A 19,047-nucleotide genomic window follows, 5' to 3' on the forward strand; every position below is an offset into this window, starting at 1 on the left:
ATTGCGAATAAAGAATGAATTAAAATTGAGAATAATAATTCGAGGAATAGGAAAAGAGAATTGAAAATTGAGAATTTAGAATTGAGATAGTATTTACAATTGAGCATTACAAACTAAGAATTGGAGGGTTGAGAATTGAAAAGTGAAAATTAAGACCTGGGAACTGATAGTTGAGGATTGAGCATCAAGAACTTAGAACTGAAAATTGCGAATTAAAAATTGACGGTGGATTTCCAATTAAGAGTTGAAAAAACAGGGAGAATTGAGAACTATAAATTGTGAATTGAGATTTGAGAATTGTTAATTGAGAATGAGCTTATCATCAATTTTTTGTTCTCAATCCTAACTTCTCAATTATTAATTTTTGTTTCTCAATTCCCAATTTCCATTCTCAATTCTATATTCTGAATTCTAAATTCTCTAATTTTAATTATCAACTCTTAATTCTCACTTTTCAATTCTCATCCTTTAAATTCTAAGTTTAAAATTCTCTATTATAAATTAATTTTTCTCCTATCTCAATTCTAAATTTCCAATCTTCAATTCTCTCTTCATATTCTTAGCTCCCAATTTTCAATTATCTATTCTAACTTCTCTATTCTCAATTTTCTTCCTAATTTTCAGCCATCTTCCGAACTTTCAATATTCAATTCCGAGCTCTAATTTTCTGATTTTCAATTTTCAGTGTCGAGAATTATTAGTTGAGAATTAAGAAATGAAACTGCAGAATGGAAAATGGAAAAAAAAGAATTGAAAATTGGGAATGGAAAATTGGGAATGGAAAATTGGGAATGGAAAATTAAGAATTGAGAATTGAGAATGGAGAATTGAGAATTGAGAATTGAGAATTGAGAATTGAGAATTGAGAATTGAGAATTGAGAATTGAGAATAGAGAATAGAGAATTGAGAATAGAGAATTGAGAATTGAGAATAGAAATAGAGAATAGAGAATAGAGAATAGAGAATAGAGAATAGAGAATAGAGAATAGAGAATAGAGAATAGAGAATAGAGAATAGAGAATAGAGAATAGAGAATAGAGAATAGAGAATAGAGAATAGAGAATAGAGAATAGAGAATAGAGAATAGAGAATAGAGAATAGAGAATAGAGAATAGAGAATAGAGAATAGAGAATAGAGAATAGAGAATAGAGAATAGAGAATAGAGAATAGAGAATAGAGAATAGAGAATAGAGAATAGAGAATAGAGAATAGAGAATAGAGAATAGAGAATAGAGAATAGAGAATAGAGAATAGAGAATAGAGAATAGAGAATAGAGAATAGAGAATAGAGAATAGAGAATAGAGAATAGAGAATAGAGAATAGAGAATAGAGAATAAAGAATAGAGAATAGAGAATAAAGAATAGAGAATAGAGAATAGAGAATAGAGAATAGAGAATTGGGAATAGAGAATAGGAAATAGAGAATAGAGAATAGAGAATAGCGAATAGAGAATAGAGAATAGAGAATAGAGAATAGAGAATAGAGAATAGAAAATGGAAAATGGAAAATAGAGAATAGAGAATAGAGAATAGAGAATAGAGAATAGAGAATAGAGAATAGAGAATAGAGAATAGAGAATAGAGAATAGAGAATAGAGAATAGAGAATAGAGAATAGAGAATAGAGAATAGAGAATAGAGAATAGAGAATAGAGAATAGAGAATAGAGAATAGAGAATAGAGAATAGAGAATAGAGAATAGAGAATAGAGAATAGAGAATAGAGAATAGAGAATAGAGAATAGAGAATAGAGAATAGAGAATAGAGAATAGAGAATAGAGAATAGAGAATGGAGATTTGAGAATTGAGAATTGACGATTGAGAACTGAGAATTGAGAATTGAGAATTAAAAATTGAGAGTTGAGATTTGAGAATTGAGAATTGAGAATTAAGAACTAAGAATTAAGAATTAAGAATTGAGAATCGAGAATGAAGTATTGAGAGTTGTTGCCTGTAACTTATTCAAAGCAATCAGAATTGAGAGTTAAGAATTGAGAATTTAGAGTTAAGACATGAGAACCGAGAATGGAGAGTTGAGAGTTGATTATTGAGATCTGAAAACTGAATATACAGATTTGAAAATTTAGAACTGAAAATTTAGATTGGAGAAGTTAATCATGCTAAGCTAAGCTAAGATAAGCGAAGCTAATTGAAAATTTGAGATTGGAGAATCAAAAACTAAGGATTGGGAATTTCAAATTTGAAATTGAGAATTTAAGGATTAAGGATTTAGAAATGTGAATGAAGTGTTGATAGTGTCTAGTTGAGAATTTGGGATTCTGATATGAGGACTAAGAACTGAGAACTGAGGGTTGATATTTGAGATTTAAGAATTAAGCATAACATGAGAGCTGAGAACAGAGAATTTTTAGTTAAAAATTTGGAAAAAAAGATTTCAGAATTGAGAGTTATCAATTTAAAATATATTGTAGAGAATAGCAAAAAAAAACATATTACAAAAATAATAAATTTCACGAAAAAAATTTTCAATAATTGACCGCATGGCAACAGTGAAAAATCAAAAAAAATAGGCGAAACGAACAAAATGGGAAAAATAATCAAAAATAAAACAAAATGAAAAAAACACCAAATGTGACAAAAACATAAAGTACAAATAAAGATGATTGCTTATTTCAAAACTAAACAAATCGATAAAACGGAAAAAATGATCAAAATTACTAAAATGACTATGATAACTTATGTGACAAAACATACAAAAAATGACAGAAATGGAATTAATGGGCAGAAAACAAAATGAACATATTGTAAAAATTAAAAAAAAAAACACATCAAAATTACAAAAATAATTTAAAAAAGTTAAAGTTAAAAAAAACTAGAAAGTTCCAAAATATTAAATCCAAATATATACTTAAATGAAAAGAAATAACCGAAATTATCTAGAAAATGCCAATAGTGGCTAAAGGTAATAAAAATTACATAACTGAAAAAAGTAACAAAAATTACACATTTCAGAAACATGAAACAAGTTGACAAATCGAAGATGATAAATGGTAAAAATGTCAGAAGTTTCAGAAAGAGCAAAGATGACAAAAAAAAATCATATTTGAGGACTTAGAACTGGAAATTTAAATTCGAGAAGAGAGACTAGAGAAACGAGAAAATAGAGAAAAGATGTAATTCAATAGTCAAATTTCGGAAATGGTGAATCATTTCATAACAGAACGTCTTCTGTTATGAAATGATTTACAATTTTTAAAAATTTTTGTAGCTATTGTATAACATCTGTTTTCCTTCGTTCTCTCACATCTTCTCGATTTTCGTTACTATATTTTCAATTTTCAATTTCCAGAGCACCTGTATCCGTGGTACAAACAGCCGGTTTAGACTCAAATTCCGACCCGAGTAACCTCACTGGTTATCCATTATACCAGTTTCAACTCAACTTTTTTTAGAGCTTGTATAAGGATTGATCCAAAATTGATGAGATTTGGATCCATTTTGACGCAGTTCTAAACCATTTGACAGTTAATGGAGCACGAGTGGGGTTGCCAGTTTTTCACTGGAATTGATCTAATTTCTTTGGTCCAATTCTTGTGTAAATTAGACCCAAGAATAGACCACGGATAAAGGTGCTCCAAGTCATTAATTATCAATTCCTTTTTTTTGGTCACATTCCATTTTTGATACTCAGAATTAAGTTTGACCGTGGTTCAAAAGATAGCTCGATTCTATGAACTTGAGTTTCATTTTTTCTCCTTGAAATAGTTCAAAACGAAGTTCGAAGTTATCCCATTTGTGCGATTTTCGCCGAACTGCATTTTGGGTAGCTACGCATAAAGGCAGGAAAATGTTCAAATTTGAGTTCAGTTGTCGAACTTAGGTTTGAGTATTCCTGTCGGAACCTAGTTTTGCGGTTGCCCAGTCAAACTCAAAGTTGAGGCCTGCCACTAAAGTACTGTTTTGACCATGGTTAAAACATATTTTCATTCTATGAACTAAAGTTGAGTTCCATTTTTCCTCCTTGCGATGGTTCAAAACAGAGTTCGAATTGCGAACTAAAACTAATCCCATTTTTCCTTAGGCGAGCGGACAAAATCGACCTAATTTACTAAATTTGTACTCGAATGAATTCAATTTTTAGTTGTTGAACTGAAAGCACTTAGCGTTCAAATTGGAATTCGGCTGTCGAACTAAGTTTTGAGGATGCCTGCCAGAATTTAGTTTTGCGGTTGCCCAGTCGAACTCAAAGTTGAGGACTGTCACTGAATTGCTTTTTGGACTAAAACAACTTTATTTTGAGTTTGAAAAAAGGAGCGTGTATATTTGTCAATTTGTTTCATGTTTGCGAAATTTGTGATTTATGTCACTTGTTTTAAGTTTTGTTATTTTTGTTATATAAATCACTTTTGTCATTTTCTAGAACCTTTGTCGGTCATAAATATTGAATATTTTTTGAGAGAATGTAACATCATACCGCTTGAGATCTAACTTTTTTTTAATTCAATTTAGCCCCCACGATTGTATTATATTGATTGAAATTTATTTGGAATTGCTTGTAATTTATATAGTTTTGTAAATATTCGTTACCAATTGATTAAACCTTAAGGTAGGCTTGCCAGATACTTTCAGAAAAAAGCGGGACATTTCACGACAAAAAAGCGGGACACAGCACAAAAAAGCGGGACATTTAAGGAACTCTTAAAAAAAGCTTAATTGTATTGCCATACGTATACTATCAGCCAAGGTTATTTAAAGAAAGCACACTAAGATTTTTTTTAACACGGATCGATTTTGCTCAGGTTTTCTTACATGACTTCTATTTACACGGTTTTTGCCATAAACACGATTATTTTTCACGGTTCTCGCAAATTAACACCAAGGTTTTCAAAAAAAATTCTGTTTTTTGACGATGAAAAATCTGACATTCTAAGATTTTATCCAAAAATTCTGTGATGATTCTCTGTGACGCTTTTTTCAATAATTTCATTAAAAAGTCATGTCAATTTGTGTCTTTTTTACTTGAGAAAAATCAAATTACATACTTCTAATCTATTACTTATCTTATCATATTTTCCAATTCATACTTAAAAACTCAAAATGTATAACGACGTAAAAAAATTAATTTTTAAAAAATGTATGCAATTTTAAAATTTTGTGGAATTTGTAAATATTTTTTAAAATTCTGTGTTCTGTGACATAGATTCTGTGATGAAAATTTGCTCAAAATTCTGTGATTTCGGCAACCTTGATTAACACGTTATTTGAGAGAAATATTTCAAGTCCTACATGTAAACGGCGAATTTAATATCGTGTAAAAACCTTTGTGCATTGACAAATATATTTCAAATTTGTTTCAAAAATTTGAAACTCTAGATAATTTTCATCGTTGTATACTGATGGTGTGTAGAAGGCAATTGAACTTAGATTCTGTCAAAAAAAAAAATTAAGTTTAATAATCATTTAGAAGCAACTTAAGCAATATTTTCATAATATATACTAAAGTTATTTCATTGGTTAAACGTGCTCCAAGAACGATTAATTGATCCGAAACTTATTGTAACTTCAGGGCTTTTTAGTATTGCCTTATGTAAACTCTTAAAAATTGATGTTTGTTTTGAGAAAAACGACCTATTTGATTTTTTTTGTGTTGTGTTGCTTATTTTGAAAAAAAAAGACTTAATCATAAAAACGATAAAGTTTCATTTTTTACATAGTTAGTCTGTGAATTTTTTAAAAGTTTTCCTTGAAAAAAAAGCGGGACATTTTAAGGAAAAAGCGGGACGGCGGGACATTCAACAAAAAAGCGGGACATGTCCCGCTTTTGCGGGACGGATGGCAACCCTACCTTAAGGTCATATGAACTAACAAAGTATTGTCGGATACATAAATAAACCCCAAATATCCTTCATCATTTCATATCTTAAAATTCCTATAACATTTAATCGAATGGTATTCCGTAGTCACTTTTTAGTAAGTAGTTCAAGTATATTCCTCGGTTTAACACAACCCAAAGTAGAGAACCATTTATTCCTAACCCTTGTAATAAAAATATCTTTCCTCCGGTAGCTCCTAGTAGAAAAGGAAAGTGATTCCAGCAAGCCAGGATCGGCCAAACCGTGGCCCTGTAAAACCGAATGATCAATCAATGTTCCGTTTGTCTTGTCTTTGTTCTCTTCTCTCTGTTTCTTTTTTTTCTATCTCTGTGCTCCCAACCCGTCGGAAACCGTCGTCTCTGTATTGGTACTGATTTGGTCCCAAATTGTAATTCAAATAACCACACACACCCGTATCTATGACCTGTGTCCTCCACATCCCCCGAATACCTTTGTGGGTGGGTTTGTTTCGGGTTGTTAAAGCAGGTTCACGAACGGCAGGCAGCCCGGATGCGAACCCGATCGGAGTGGTTCCTGGGGGCCCGTGGCGGATCACTGGAACTGTGCCACGGGGCCCACCCGCAGATGCTCACCTCGACGCCGATCCCGGGCAGCATCCTTGGAGGCGGAGTCGGAGGCCCGGGGGGACATCATCATCCAGGACATCATCACGGCATTATCGGTACCTATAGCAACAGTATTGATGAGCATTTGAACGATATCGTTGTTGTTGATGTTGATGTTAACCACCACGACTATCCCGCGGAAACCGCCACTAATCATCATCATCATCATCGTCATAGCCGGCACCACTCTAATCAGCACCTTCTTAATCATAATGCTAGTAGAAATCGTAGCCATCACGATCATCATAATTTCGACGAAACGCATTCCATGAATGGCGCCACGATTGTCGGCACCGGCCTGAAACAGTTCTTCGAGCACTGCGATTCGATCGAAATCGATCCGGCGGCAGATATGGATACCGGTTCCGACGACGACGACGACATGCTGGTGGACGAAGGCATTGAGGATGGTTCGGACGAGCATGATTTTGCCATTTCCAAGGGCCATCACTTTGACCAGCGAGCCGAAAATCGAAGGCTGAGGAGACGCCGGATGTTGCAGAGGCCTCGAAGGCACTCGTACGATCAGGTTATGTCCAATGCCAGCATGTCGACCGTTAACTGTAGCCGGGGAGAATCGGCACAGAAACCATCTTCCGGTGGGAAAAGTGCCGGCAACACTGCCGAAGCTCCTGGAGCAGCTCCGAGTGCCAGTGCCGCCAGTCGTAGCCATTCGAGGAACAGTTCAACGGCCGGAAACAACAGTACCCGGCAAAGTAATTTGTCGATACTGGTGTTTACGGTGCTTGACTTTTTGTTTTAGAGTTAATGTTTGAATCTTCTCTAGACATGGATTTGTGGTTGGAGGTAAGTTATTACCTTTTTGAGTTCAGTTTTTAACTACCCAAATCAGATTAGTCCAAAGAACAAATTTTATTTTTTTCATTCAAAAACCCATGTGTTGCCTAAACAAAGGCGCAGTTTTTATGCTGTTCTAGGAAACAAATCCGATTTTCAATAATTGTCTAAATTCAGGTGCTTTCTAACAGTTCACAGAGATATTGATAAACGTCACAGTGATGTTCCTAAGCATTTTCAAAGACTGTATTCGAAAAAAGCAACACTGAGAATTCATGAAATTTTGAGCAAAGCATTGTTTTGATGTAATGTTTACATGTGTAAAAAATTTGGATGAGATTTTGAGTTAGCTTCCAAAACAGGAGTGCTTCAGCAGAAACAATTGAACGCATTCGTAAAAATCCATGTCAGTTCAAACGGTTTTGTAATTCGTTGTTTTAAACGGCTGGGACCTTTGAGTTCTAAAGATCCAATATCTTTTTTGCCTTTATACAGAAAAGTTTGGTTATTGGTCGATTGGGGAGATTATTGATTATGGGTCTCAGACTTATTGTTATAAATTTGAACTTTATGTTTGTATGGGAAAATTGAATATTTTGTACTGAAAAATCAACATATTTGTGTTTCTGCTGTGGAACCGAGCCTGCTCATGGTTTTTGTGATAACTTATAAATCCTATTAAGGAAATTTTCCGCTGAACAACTTTGTTGAAGACCGTAACTTCGAATCAGAAAAGGCAAAAAAGTTATAAGCTGGTTAACAGAAGTAGGTGTGTCTTTCGGCCTTGAAAGACAATACAAGTAGTCCTGAAACATGCAATACCTCGCTAGACACTCTGCATTGCTGTCAATAGAATTTATTGGTTTTTAATGATAAAAAAATGCCCTAGTTCAATACCTAATCTTTTTTGTCTAATAAGATGTTGTTCAGCGAAAAACTTCCTTTACAGAATTTATAAATTTATAGGATTTATAGATTATTAGAACCTCGTTTTTTTCTTCAACCGTATTGAAGAATTATTGATGTAAACTCATTCATTTCAACATACTCATACAGAATTCAGATTTAGAATTCAGATTCAGAGTTCAGAGTTCAGATCCAGAATTTATTAAGATTAAGAATTCGGATTAAGAATTCAGATTAAGAATTCAGATTTAGAATTCAGACTATTCAGACAGAGTTGCAAGATCAATTTAGAATTTAAAAATAGAACCTAAATTCAAAAATTAGATTAAGATTTATAACTCAAAGTTCAAACTTCAGAATCACAATAACATTCCAGATTCAGTTTCCGAAATGAGATTAATCATTTAATATCCATTTCACTATCTCCTCCTTTTGTGGGAATGCTTTTTACTACGCATGGTTGAGCTCTTAAGAAGGTTTTGCTAAACCGGGAAAAACATCCTGCAGGCAAATCATCTTTGCTATTCATTACACGAAAAAGTTGAAATTCGTCAATAGTGAACTTAAGTTCGAAAGCTTTACCAAAACGTAAATTAAGTTCTTTGGTGAATATCAACCCGGGAAGAGGAAGGGCATATTTTTGCGTGTTTTCGGTTCTCAATGTGTGTTATTTCATCAAAAGTTAGAATTAAGGTTTCATAAATCTTGATTCAAAAATTTTGATATCTGAATCCGTATTGCATTTCAGATTCAGAATTAGTTTTATAAACTTGGATTAGACATTCAGGCTCAGCATGATATTTAAGATACAAATTCTGAATACAGATTCTAGTTAGATTCAGACTTCAGATTCAGAAGGTCGGATTAAGACTTCAATAATTCATTCTGAAATCCGACTCAAAATGCAAATGTTCAAGATGAAAAATTGTGATATAATATCCCGGTTTAAGGTTGAGATTTCTTGCTCAATATTCGTTCCTAAAATTAAAATTCAAAATGTGAAAGTGTTATTCAGATTGAGACTCAGAGTTCAAATTAATGATCTGGATTAAATATTCTTATTCTATGTAGATTGAAAATGTAAGTTCAAAACTCAGTAATTACTCATTTAAATCCAAAATCCTGTACCCAGTACCCAGTATGGATTCAAAAAACATTTCCAAAACAAATATCAGAAATAACAAAATTTAGCTAGTTTTCATGCACAACAGATATCTATATTAAATCATGTTGTTAGGCGAAATTAAAGATTTTTCAAGGAAAAGTTAAATCATTTTTTTAGTCATTTCCATTTTTATCGCAGTTACACCATCACAAGCATCCAGAATTCCCTTAAAAAGGGTTCATAGAAGCTTAATCCACTCTCGTTTCTATCCGAAGAGAATGCTCATCAGCCCAATATTTAAGTTCTTAATGCTACTTTGGAGTTCGTTTAAGTGGCTGAAGAGAATGCTATTCAGCCTCTAAGAGAATGTCAAGAAACTTCTACACGCCGAAGAAAATTTCAGTTGACAGATTACTCTGACAACCAGATGACAAATTTCTAGATGGCCGGTCTATCATGTTCTATCTCTTTGATTTTATTTTTAATTATATAGTTTTGATTACAAAAGCTACTCACGCTTAGAGAATTGAACTGCTGCTCTCTAGGTTGCAATGAAACTCACCAGCTGTAGACCAATCCATAGCCACGGTAAAATTTAACGAGTTACTGGGGTAGTTTTTTTTTTCATCCCTCTTTAGAGGTAATTTTGTAGCTAAGTAGGCCAATCTGTAATATAGTTTTATGATACGAACTAGCACAACAAACGAAATCTAATGCGAAATTTACCTTTCTGTTCCTATTTTCACGTATTGCCCACGAAACAAAACTTTTTTCCTGAATTAAAAAACAACTTAAACTCAATAAACGGGTTCGGAAAATAGATACCCTTTTTAGAGGTGAATTGTACCGTTTTGTTCAGCGCAATGCAGGTTAACTTCACCTAGCTACGATGTAAGCTTTACCTCGAAAAAGTAGAAAATACCCTTTTTTGGATTTACATTTGTTCTAGGTGAATTGTGCATTTTTGTTCTACTCAATTCAGGCAAACTTCACCTTGCTCTGAGGTTATCTTGACCTTTTTTGAATATACCTTTTATTCTAGGTGAATTCTACCTTTTTTGTCTGCTCGATTCAGGTAAACTTTACCTCCTTGTGAGGTGAATTTCACTTCGTTGAGGTAAAAGTTTTTTGCATTCACCTTTTCATCTCGGTAAATTTTACCTTTTTATTATTTTGCGTGTAACTTTTTTCGTTTAAAAAACATTCAGTTTCAGAACACTTGATAAATAAAATTAAAAATTTTTATCATCAAAAATTAATCAGAATCTCTTATGATTGATAATGTAAATCTCATAAATTCCTTCTGCCTACATGTTACATATTTCAACCTTCGACGAAGTACGTTCGGAGACCTACATTAGGATTGTACAAAGTTATTTAAAGGATATTTGGTTTTCGAGAAATAAAGAAAACAAAATATTTTTTTTTGCTGGAAGCTAGGTCTGGTTATGCAGCATTTTGCAGCATTTTTTTTTTACTTTTCGACAGAAAACTGAGCACTTTTTGAAAAGAGTTTTTGTTGTGTGTTTATGATACAAACTCGTGTCGGTACCAAACAAAATCAACAGAATTATTGTTTTATACATAAGGCATACTCAGTTTGGTGAAATTTGTCAATCTGTGCAATGCAAAACTCTCTTTAAGACTTAAAAAAAGATTTTATAATAATCATTCTAATGAAACCTAATTTGATACCAGCACACTGGTCAGTGTTTAAATCGGACCAATTTGAAATTTGAGCGCTTTTTTCTCTGTTTTCCAGTCTTGGGCTAGGAGCTTATGAAGCTGTCAAACTTTGGACGCGTTTTTCTCGAAACCGCAATGACAAAACGCAAAAACAGACAAAACATTGACAGAAATTTTCGAAAAGTCACTTAGAATTACCAAATAGGTTCTTTTAAATAGCTAGAAGTATCTTGAACGTTGCCTTAGAAAGTGTTTAGCTAACGTTATCGACCTTCTTAAAAGAAGTTACATTAAAAGCGCTTAGAAGTTCCGTTATCGATGTTTTAACCTTTCAAAATGCGATGGAAATTTCTGAGTAACTTTCACGTGACATTAGTTACCTAGAGCTCCCGTAAAACATTTTTTCAGCAAAAAGTGAATTTCGGAATTCCATCTTTAACCTTCCAAAGCCGTTCGCTAAAAATCCGTTTCGGGGAAATTTGAACTGTGGTTTGATTTCGTTCTCCTGGCTGCAAATGTTAACCGATTTTGATGATATTATATTCATTGTCTAGGTAATTTGTTCTAATTACTCAACATTTCAAAATAAAGTTGATAAGTATTACCAGAATAACAGAAACTGGTCCAGAATGTAAAAAGTCCGAAAAATCAATTTTATTTTTAAAACACTCATAACTTTTGACAGCTTTTCTGTATTTAACTGTTTTATTAATGTTTGAAATCGTCAAGAATCCATCTATCCGACAATGTATAGATATGTTGGGGTCCAATGAAAGTGTTGACCGCTATGACTAAGCTTACGGTAGAAAAAAATCTTACTTTAAAAAAACGCCATCCAATTTTGGCTTTGCATAGCTGTATTTCATTTCCCAATGAACCGATTTTCAAAACTCAAATTTTAATTTTTTGGCGTTGATTTGATCATTATTTTCATAGAACATACTTGGTCTGTCAAAATTACCAGTTCACCAGTATATTTGAATGATGATAAAGATGTTTGAAATGTGCGCTTCGGGTCATATTGACCCGAACGGCTTTGGAGGGTTAAGTAAAAACGCGACTTTTGGTTGCTTGGGATATTTTCTTCTTTGAGAATTTCTATAACCTTCGAAATGATGCAATGAGGAAAATTGATAAAATAAAGGAGTTTCCGTTGAAAAAACTGTGAATTTGTTGTCAAAGACTGAGAAAAAGACGAAAGTTTTCGTAACATTGAGATTAGGAATACTGGAATTATTTCATACAACCAAAAACCAACAAACATTGTCGGAATTTTTGTAGATTTGAGCAACTTTAAAATTTTAAAATTGTTTCACTGCGTTTTCGCATAAACTCTCGTACAAATATTATAAAATGTCCACTCATGTCCTTAATGAAAAAAAAAAAGATTTCAAAAAGTAATTTTGGACCTGAATGTCAAAAAAAAGGTCCCTAAAAAAGTAATCGATTAATTCTTTTGAATACAGACACAGTATTTAAAAAAAATCTTGTCGCTTTTGAAGGGAAAGCTTTAAAATGAGAAAAATCTACAAACAATGACTATTTGAAGTTTATGGTAGAAGAATGGCACAACCGGTGTCTTAAATTTTCTCTTGACGTACTTGTTATTTATTTGTTAGCTATCTCGAAATCCATCTGAAAGATACAATATTTTGCACATGTGAACAAAGTACATCGAAATCCTTTTCATTTTATAATACTTGATTCATCAAAACATAACTTTGCTGAAAATGCAAAAGAAAATATCGCGTGTTTTTTCGAATACAGTCCTTAAAACAGTTTAACAAAAAATATTGGCATCTCTGGAATGACAATTTTTAAAGGGTTGGCAGTAAAATTTTCAGACAGCTCAAAATTCGATTTTCGATCCTCATGTTAAAAAAAATCTTTCTAAAGTTCATGTGGACTAGTTTATCTTTTTATGTTTCCGGTTGAAGGAAACGTTAAAAACGATAACGTCATTATAAAAACCGTTTAAATTTTTATTTTCATCCTTACCTTCAACCACAAATGTATGTTTCGCATGATGTCCACGCCACCGACCATTCCTCGATGATCAGATACCTTAGATTGCTTACGTAAAGAAGTTCCCATCGGTATTGTTATTCTAGCTCCTAGATAATAATTTAATTGTTTATATCAATTGACCTTATTTGTTACATAAATCGCATAAACATTCTAAGTAGATAAAATCACAAACAGATTTACATTGGTCACGATTTAAACAACGAATAATAAACACAATAATATACACAGTAAAACTTGCCACCCACAAAATAAATACAAATAAGCACTAGTTTATAAGTTTTCCTTTTAATGTGTTAGTATGTTTTAGCTTCGCTTTTTACTGTAACAATAAGATTTATCCATAACATCAGCAACTACTTTATTTTAAATTTGTCAGTTACAAATTGAAAAAAAAACCAGAATTTCATAAAAAGATCCCTCATAGCTATTTATTTGTCATTATTTAACTTTCCATTTCTCATGTCTTCACCGTGTAACTTGCTTTAGTTTGTAAGTGGATATTAGTTTAATGATTTATACAACACCACAAACGCATACATATCAAACAGGATTTTAAACCAGCTCAGCTTATTGTGTATTTAGAGAATATGTATTTGCGACTAAGAATGCTAGGGTTGAGTTGTGTTGAATGTGTGTTTGTGAGAGCTGGCTATTTTAATAATAATAAAAAAGAGAAATAAAGCTGATTGTGATAAGAGAATGATCTACAAGCTCATTATGACTCATAACTAAAATCATTCGAAAACCTGAATACTCTTGACAAGACAAGGAAAAAAACGCACGACGACGTTATCCATCATCTGGTTATTGTTTTCTTTGATCTTCGCAAAATAAATAGTTCAAGCCAAAAAGCTATGATGAATTACCAGTTTTAAACAAATTTCGATGATTCAATTGTTAGTTTGAAATAATTTCGATAAATAAGTTTATCACGCTCGAGGCGCATTTCAAGAAATTGAAGAATTAAGTTCAATTTACGCAAAAACAAGGCTCTGGACACTAGACTGTGTCGATTTGGGGTAATTTTTTAATTTATCAAACCTTGGGGTCTAAAAAGCTTCGCTTTGGTTCAAAACTCATTCATGATTTTTTTCTGAATTTTTCAGTAACGTTTACCTGAGTAAATTTGAACTTTTAGGTTTGTATGGGAAATTGAATATTCTGTACTGAAAAATCAACATTATTTTTGTTTCTTTTGTTGATCCTAGCCTGCTTATGGTTTTCGTACCAATTTATAAATTATCCAAAGGAAATTTTCCGCTAAACAACTTTGTCGACAACCTTAACATAGGCAAAAAAGTTATTTGCTGTTTAACAGGGGTATTTCTTTTGGCATTGATAAACAATAAATTCAGTTGACATCAATGCTGGATGCCTAACAATTTATTGTATGACTTCTTTTAATGCAATACTTTGCGAGGCACCAGCAATGATGTCAATTGATTTTTTTTTCAAAGCCAAAAGACATACCCCTGTTTAACAGCTATAACCTTTTTTCCGAATAAGACACGAAGTTACGGTTTTCAACAAAGTTGTTCTGCGGAAAATTTCCTTTAAAGAATTTAGAAATGGTCACAAAAGCCATCAACTAGGATCCACAGGAGAAACAAAAATGATGTTGATTTTTCAGTACAAAAAACTCAGTCTACTGGACACTGTAAATTTCAAATGATTTCACAAAATTTAAATGTAGATAGATTGATACTAATTTAGTTGGACAATTTTCTCAGATTATTCGAATGAAAATGGGAAATTATTACTTTTTGCTCTGTATTCCTAACGTATTGCGGTTTTGAGCAAATCTTTAACCACTGAATTTTCCAATAACATCAAACCTGCGTTAATTTTGACTTTGGCGGATTTTTTTCTACTACAGGGATTTGGAAATTTGAAAAATTACAATTTCAAACAACCGGCTGCCTAGCCCAATAATAGGAATAGGAATAGTACACCGATAGCTTAGAAATTCCCAATCAGTAGACTTTATTGCTTTTTTTCTTAATTTATTAAAAAAAAACAAAATTTTGGAACGTTAAGCCATGTCAGGGGGGCCAGCGAACCGGGAAAATCGGGAAAAACCGGGAATTTAAAATGGGACCGGGAAACCTGGAATTTCAAATCAAAACCGGGAAAATTATTTATGGATTATTTTTTCCCATATATAAAACTATCAAAACCAAAAATTCCTTCATTTCATCATGACGAATTCTTTTCTCTGAAGCTGTACTATTCATAGTCCTTTATTTAAGGATTGTGAAGCACGAGCGGGAAAATGTCGGGATAATTGAGTAAAATGCCTGGAAAAGTCGGGAATTCCATTCAAAAATATAGATTTTTGAACTCAGTGCATACATCTTTTGAACAAAGAATCGTCGTAGAAAAATTTCTCGATCATAAACTATTCTTTAGCTAACGCATATTGGGTATTGCAGTGAATGCTGCTACTTTTTCATTCTGAGTGATGTGGATTCATACGTTGAAATCAGACAGTTTCGATTGAATCCACATCTCGAAAACTAAAATTTATTTAAGCTTAACATTTATCTTATAACTGAAATTATTATACATTCATTAAGAATTGATGATGGTCGAATCTGCATCAGGAGTTCAGTTATTAATCCTAACTCGGTCAATTAGTTTTCTGAATAGCTTTTTTTACAGAGATTTTATGATCAAATGCTGTTTTAAATAAATTGAACCTTTTTTTAGACGTGACTTAACTTATTTTCAGCTATTTTCAATTGAGCTTACGGTACCTTTATCAAAATTCAAAAATACTCATAACCAAATTTCAAGTTTTCATTTGATTGATAAATAAAACATACACTTTTGGGATAGGACTGAAAATTCAGACTAAGAATTTAGATGAATTTATCAAGTTTAGGTAAATAGATTTAGGCATCTAGAACTCAGCGCATTCTAAAATAAAATTTAAAGGTATACAATAAAAAAATGATTCAATATGAGAATCGATATAAAATTTCAGATTGCTTTGCATTAATAAGGTTAATCGGAATCTATTTTAAGAACTTTAAAAGAAAAATATCAGAATATCAATCAGTAGTCAAGCTATAAATTAAATTTTGACATCTTTTTCCGAAAATAAAATAAATGCCAGAAATTGGAATTGAAATTTTAATAATAATGAAAATAAGTTATTCAATACGAAATTTATTGGTTATGTTTCAAATTTCAAAATTCAGAAGCAAGATTTCTACAGTAAAATTCAGTAATTCAACTTGAAATTTTTAAAAGTATTATATACATGACATCATATCAAAAGTATAATTTATCTCATCTAAATAATAAAAATAAAGCATTTTGACGAAGATGGTGTGAAAAACTGAAGAGAAGGTAACAATTTTCGGTCAAGGATAAGACTACTAAAATTATTTTCTTACCGTATTATCATCACCATATTCTGGATAACCTTTGAGATCTAAGATCAAACTAAAAAAAATTAAGTCCTTCCATACTTTTACGTCCAACTTGCATAAAAATATCTTCATTTTCGGTCAAAAAACCTGATAAACATATTTATTTGCGTACCATCATGTCACCATCTACCGCCCAGTTAAGCGGTTTTTCAACTTCAAACATGTGTAATAAAAAAACGACGGCAGATTTTTATTCGCTTTCTTTTCCAATACATCTCAAAACTGCTCTACTTTGAAAAAAAAATTTAGTGGAATGCGAAAAATATACGCTTTTAAAAATAATTAACTAAACGTTAAGGTGTTCAACTGGCCCTATTACCGCCCACTCGACTTTTTCGAGTATCGATAATGTTTTCTTAAGGAAAAACTATCTAACAACACGGAAACTGTTCTTTTTAATATTGTCCAAGTAACGAGCTGTCAAAACCATATTTTGGATTTTGAGAGAATACATTTTGTGAAATCTTTCACGCAAATTTTGTACAAATTTTAACAAAGTGCGTTGACTGACAAAATGATGATTCCCGGCAAACAGCCTCAAGTAATCGGTTACTTTCAGCGATAAAACATCATTTTCTAACGTAAACAAACTAAATGCTTCTTACAATTTACACTTTTGACACAATACATGCGTTAAAAACAAAGAAATTGTGCGTGACCGGTAATTAGGAACCCACACTTTTATTTATACACCAATTACCGCCCATCGCTAAAGGCTTCAAAAAACAACAACTATTGAAAAAATCGAAAATTTTCCGATGCAAATCTATTCTACAAAAATCAAACTATTGCTTCAAGTCGATTGTAGGACAAATAGGTACTATTTAGTAAACAAAACCCCTTTTTTCCCTAGGAGCACAGTTATGCTTAGTTCGCTAACAGGCGTCGAATTCAATAATTTGACCGGAAACGAAAAACCAAATATTTTATTTCTGGCTATAGTTAGCATAATTAAGTGATGATTTTTCAATGAAATGGTCGAACAAAGATGCCGACACAGAACACAGGTCTTATTTTTGGAGAAAAAATTCCAGTTTTTTCGAAATACACACAAAAGGGTGATTTTGGGCGGTAAATGGTGTCTGGGCGGTGAATGGTGACTTGATGGTATTTTGAAACAGGGAAAACTATAAAATCTCAATCGGGAAAACCGGGAAAAAAACGGGAATTTGAATATGGAAACTTGCTGGCCTCCCTGCATGTTAATTTTTTTATTTTATTTTAGATGATCATCCGTATTGTAAGAAATATAATAATTATTAAATTTATTCGCTTTTTGTATTTTAGTGATTTTTTTTTAACATTTATGAGGTTTTAATTCATGTTTTAAAGTAAAATGTGGTCGATTTCACTCTAATATGTGTTGTGAGCCTACTTGAATAGTTCTACTGTATCAAAGCAATCGAAAGATTCCCTTTTATTCAACCACGGTGATTGAATTAAAGGGAATCTTTGGATTACTTTGATTCAGTTGTCAATTTCTTGAATCAGTCAGATTGAAAAAAAATCTGAAAGATAGAAATGATTCAAGAGTGAGGAGGATTTCTTAAGTTCAAAACGTTGCAATTGAAGAAAACAAAAAAAAAATGTAGAGTAGATATAAAAAAATGTGTTAAAGATCAGAATTTCAGATCAGATTCAGAATTTCAAGACTGGAATAATTGTAATGAATAGAATTAAAAAGTTGATAAAAATTAAAAGTTCTCAAGAATGATTTAAAAATTGTTGTGATATACAAGGTAAGGAATACTATTTGTATCCGAAACTGATATTAATCCTCATCCGTCCCAAAAAATTTCCCAAACAGTCTCAGGAGTGTCAATTTAACACTCCTGACTAAAAACAATATATCTTGTTTCCCAACCGATTTTTACAAAATTTATAGTATTGAAAACCTCTTAATGTAACTCAAATATGTTTCTCAGACTTTTTTGACATACATCACTTCAGTTTTCCGTTATCCAAAGTCTAACAAAAAACATGCTTCGGAAAAAAAGACTGTAGATCGGCTACGGAATGCAAAAAAATTACTCACTGTCTAAGAGAGGAGTCTAAGGAAATTTTTTTTTTTTCAATTTTTTAATATTACGACCACAAACAATGTAAAAAAGTGGTGTAAATCCGTGCTTTTCAATATATGAACTGTCAAAATTGTTAAGTCACACCAGACAAATTTTGAAAAGAACATTGTCCAAATACGAAACACAGATTTTTTGACGAATTTTCGAAGATAGCTGTGAAACTTTTGTGAATTTGCAATTTCTCAGATTTTCTTGCACTTAAATTCAACTTTGCCCTGGATTTTGAGTATATTAACTCAAGATTTCCGCAATGCGTTTTTGTCTGTTTGACGGTTATTTATTGAAAAGCACGGTTTTTACCCCCCTTTTTTACATTTCTTTGTGGTCATGATTTTAAAATATGTAAAAAAATATATATTCTTATGTGCAACGTATTGCTTCTAATTTCAGCTTTCTTGGACAGTTAGTGAATTTTTTTCAGCATTCCGTAGCTGATGTACAGTCTTCTTTCCGAAGTATATTTTTTTTTCGGATTTTTTGTTTCATTTAGACTTTATTTAACGGAAAACTGAATTGTTTTATGTGAATAATGTCTGAAAGCTAT

The 19,047-nt window shown here is 32.1% G+C and overlaps 1 protein-coding gene across 6 annotated transcripts in view; it reads left to right on the forward strand.

Moving 5' to 3' along the window:
* The window catches only part of LOC129749101 (uncharacterized), a 141,948-nt gene that overhangs the window by 111,518 nt on the left and 11,383 nt on the right, over positions 1–19,047 (forward strand). For 4 of the 6 annotated variants that reach the window (XM_055743963.1, XM_055743968.1, XM_055743966.1 and 1 more), the window contains one exon: positions 6,320–13,678. In XM_055743963.1, coding sequence (XP_055599938.1) covers positions 6,320–7,225 — 906 coding nt within the window. In that variant the 3' untranslated portion in view covers positions 7,226–13,678. Of the gene's footprint in view, positions 1–6,319; positions 13,679–19,047 lie in introns of those variants that run through there. The other 2 variants (XM_055743967.1, XM_055743965.1) reach the window with 2 other exon arrangements.

This window comes from Uranotaenia lowii, chromosome 2, assembly GCF_029784155.1.
Source record: "Uranotaenia lowii strain MFRU-FL chromosome 2, ASM2978415v1, whole genome shotgun sequence".
NCBI lineage: Eukaryota > Metazoa > Arthropoda > Insecta > Diptera > Culicidae > Uranotaenia > Uranotaenia lowii.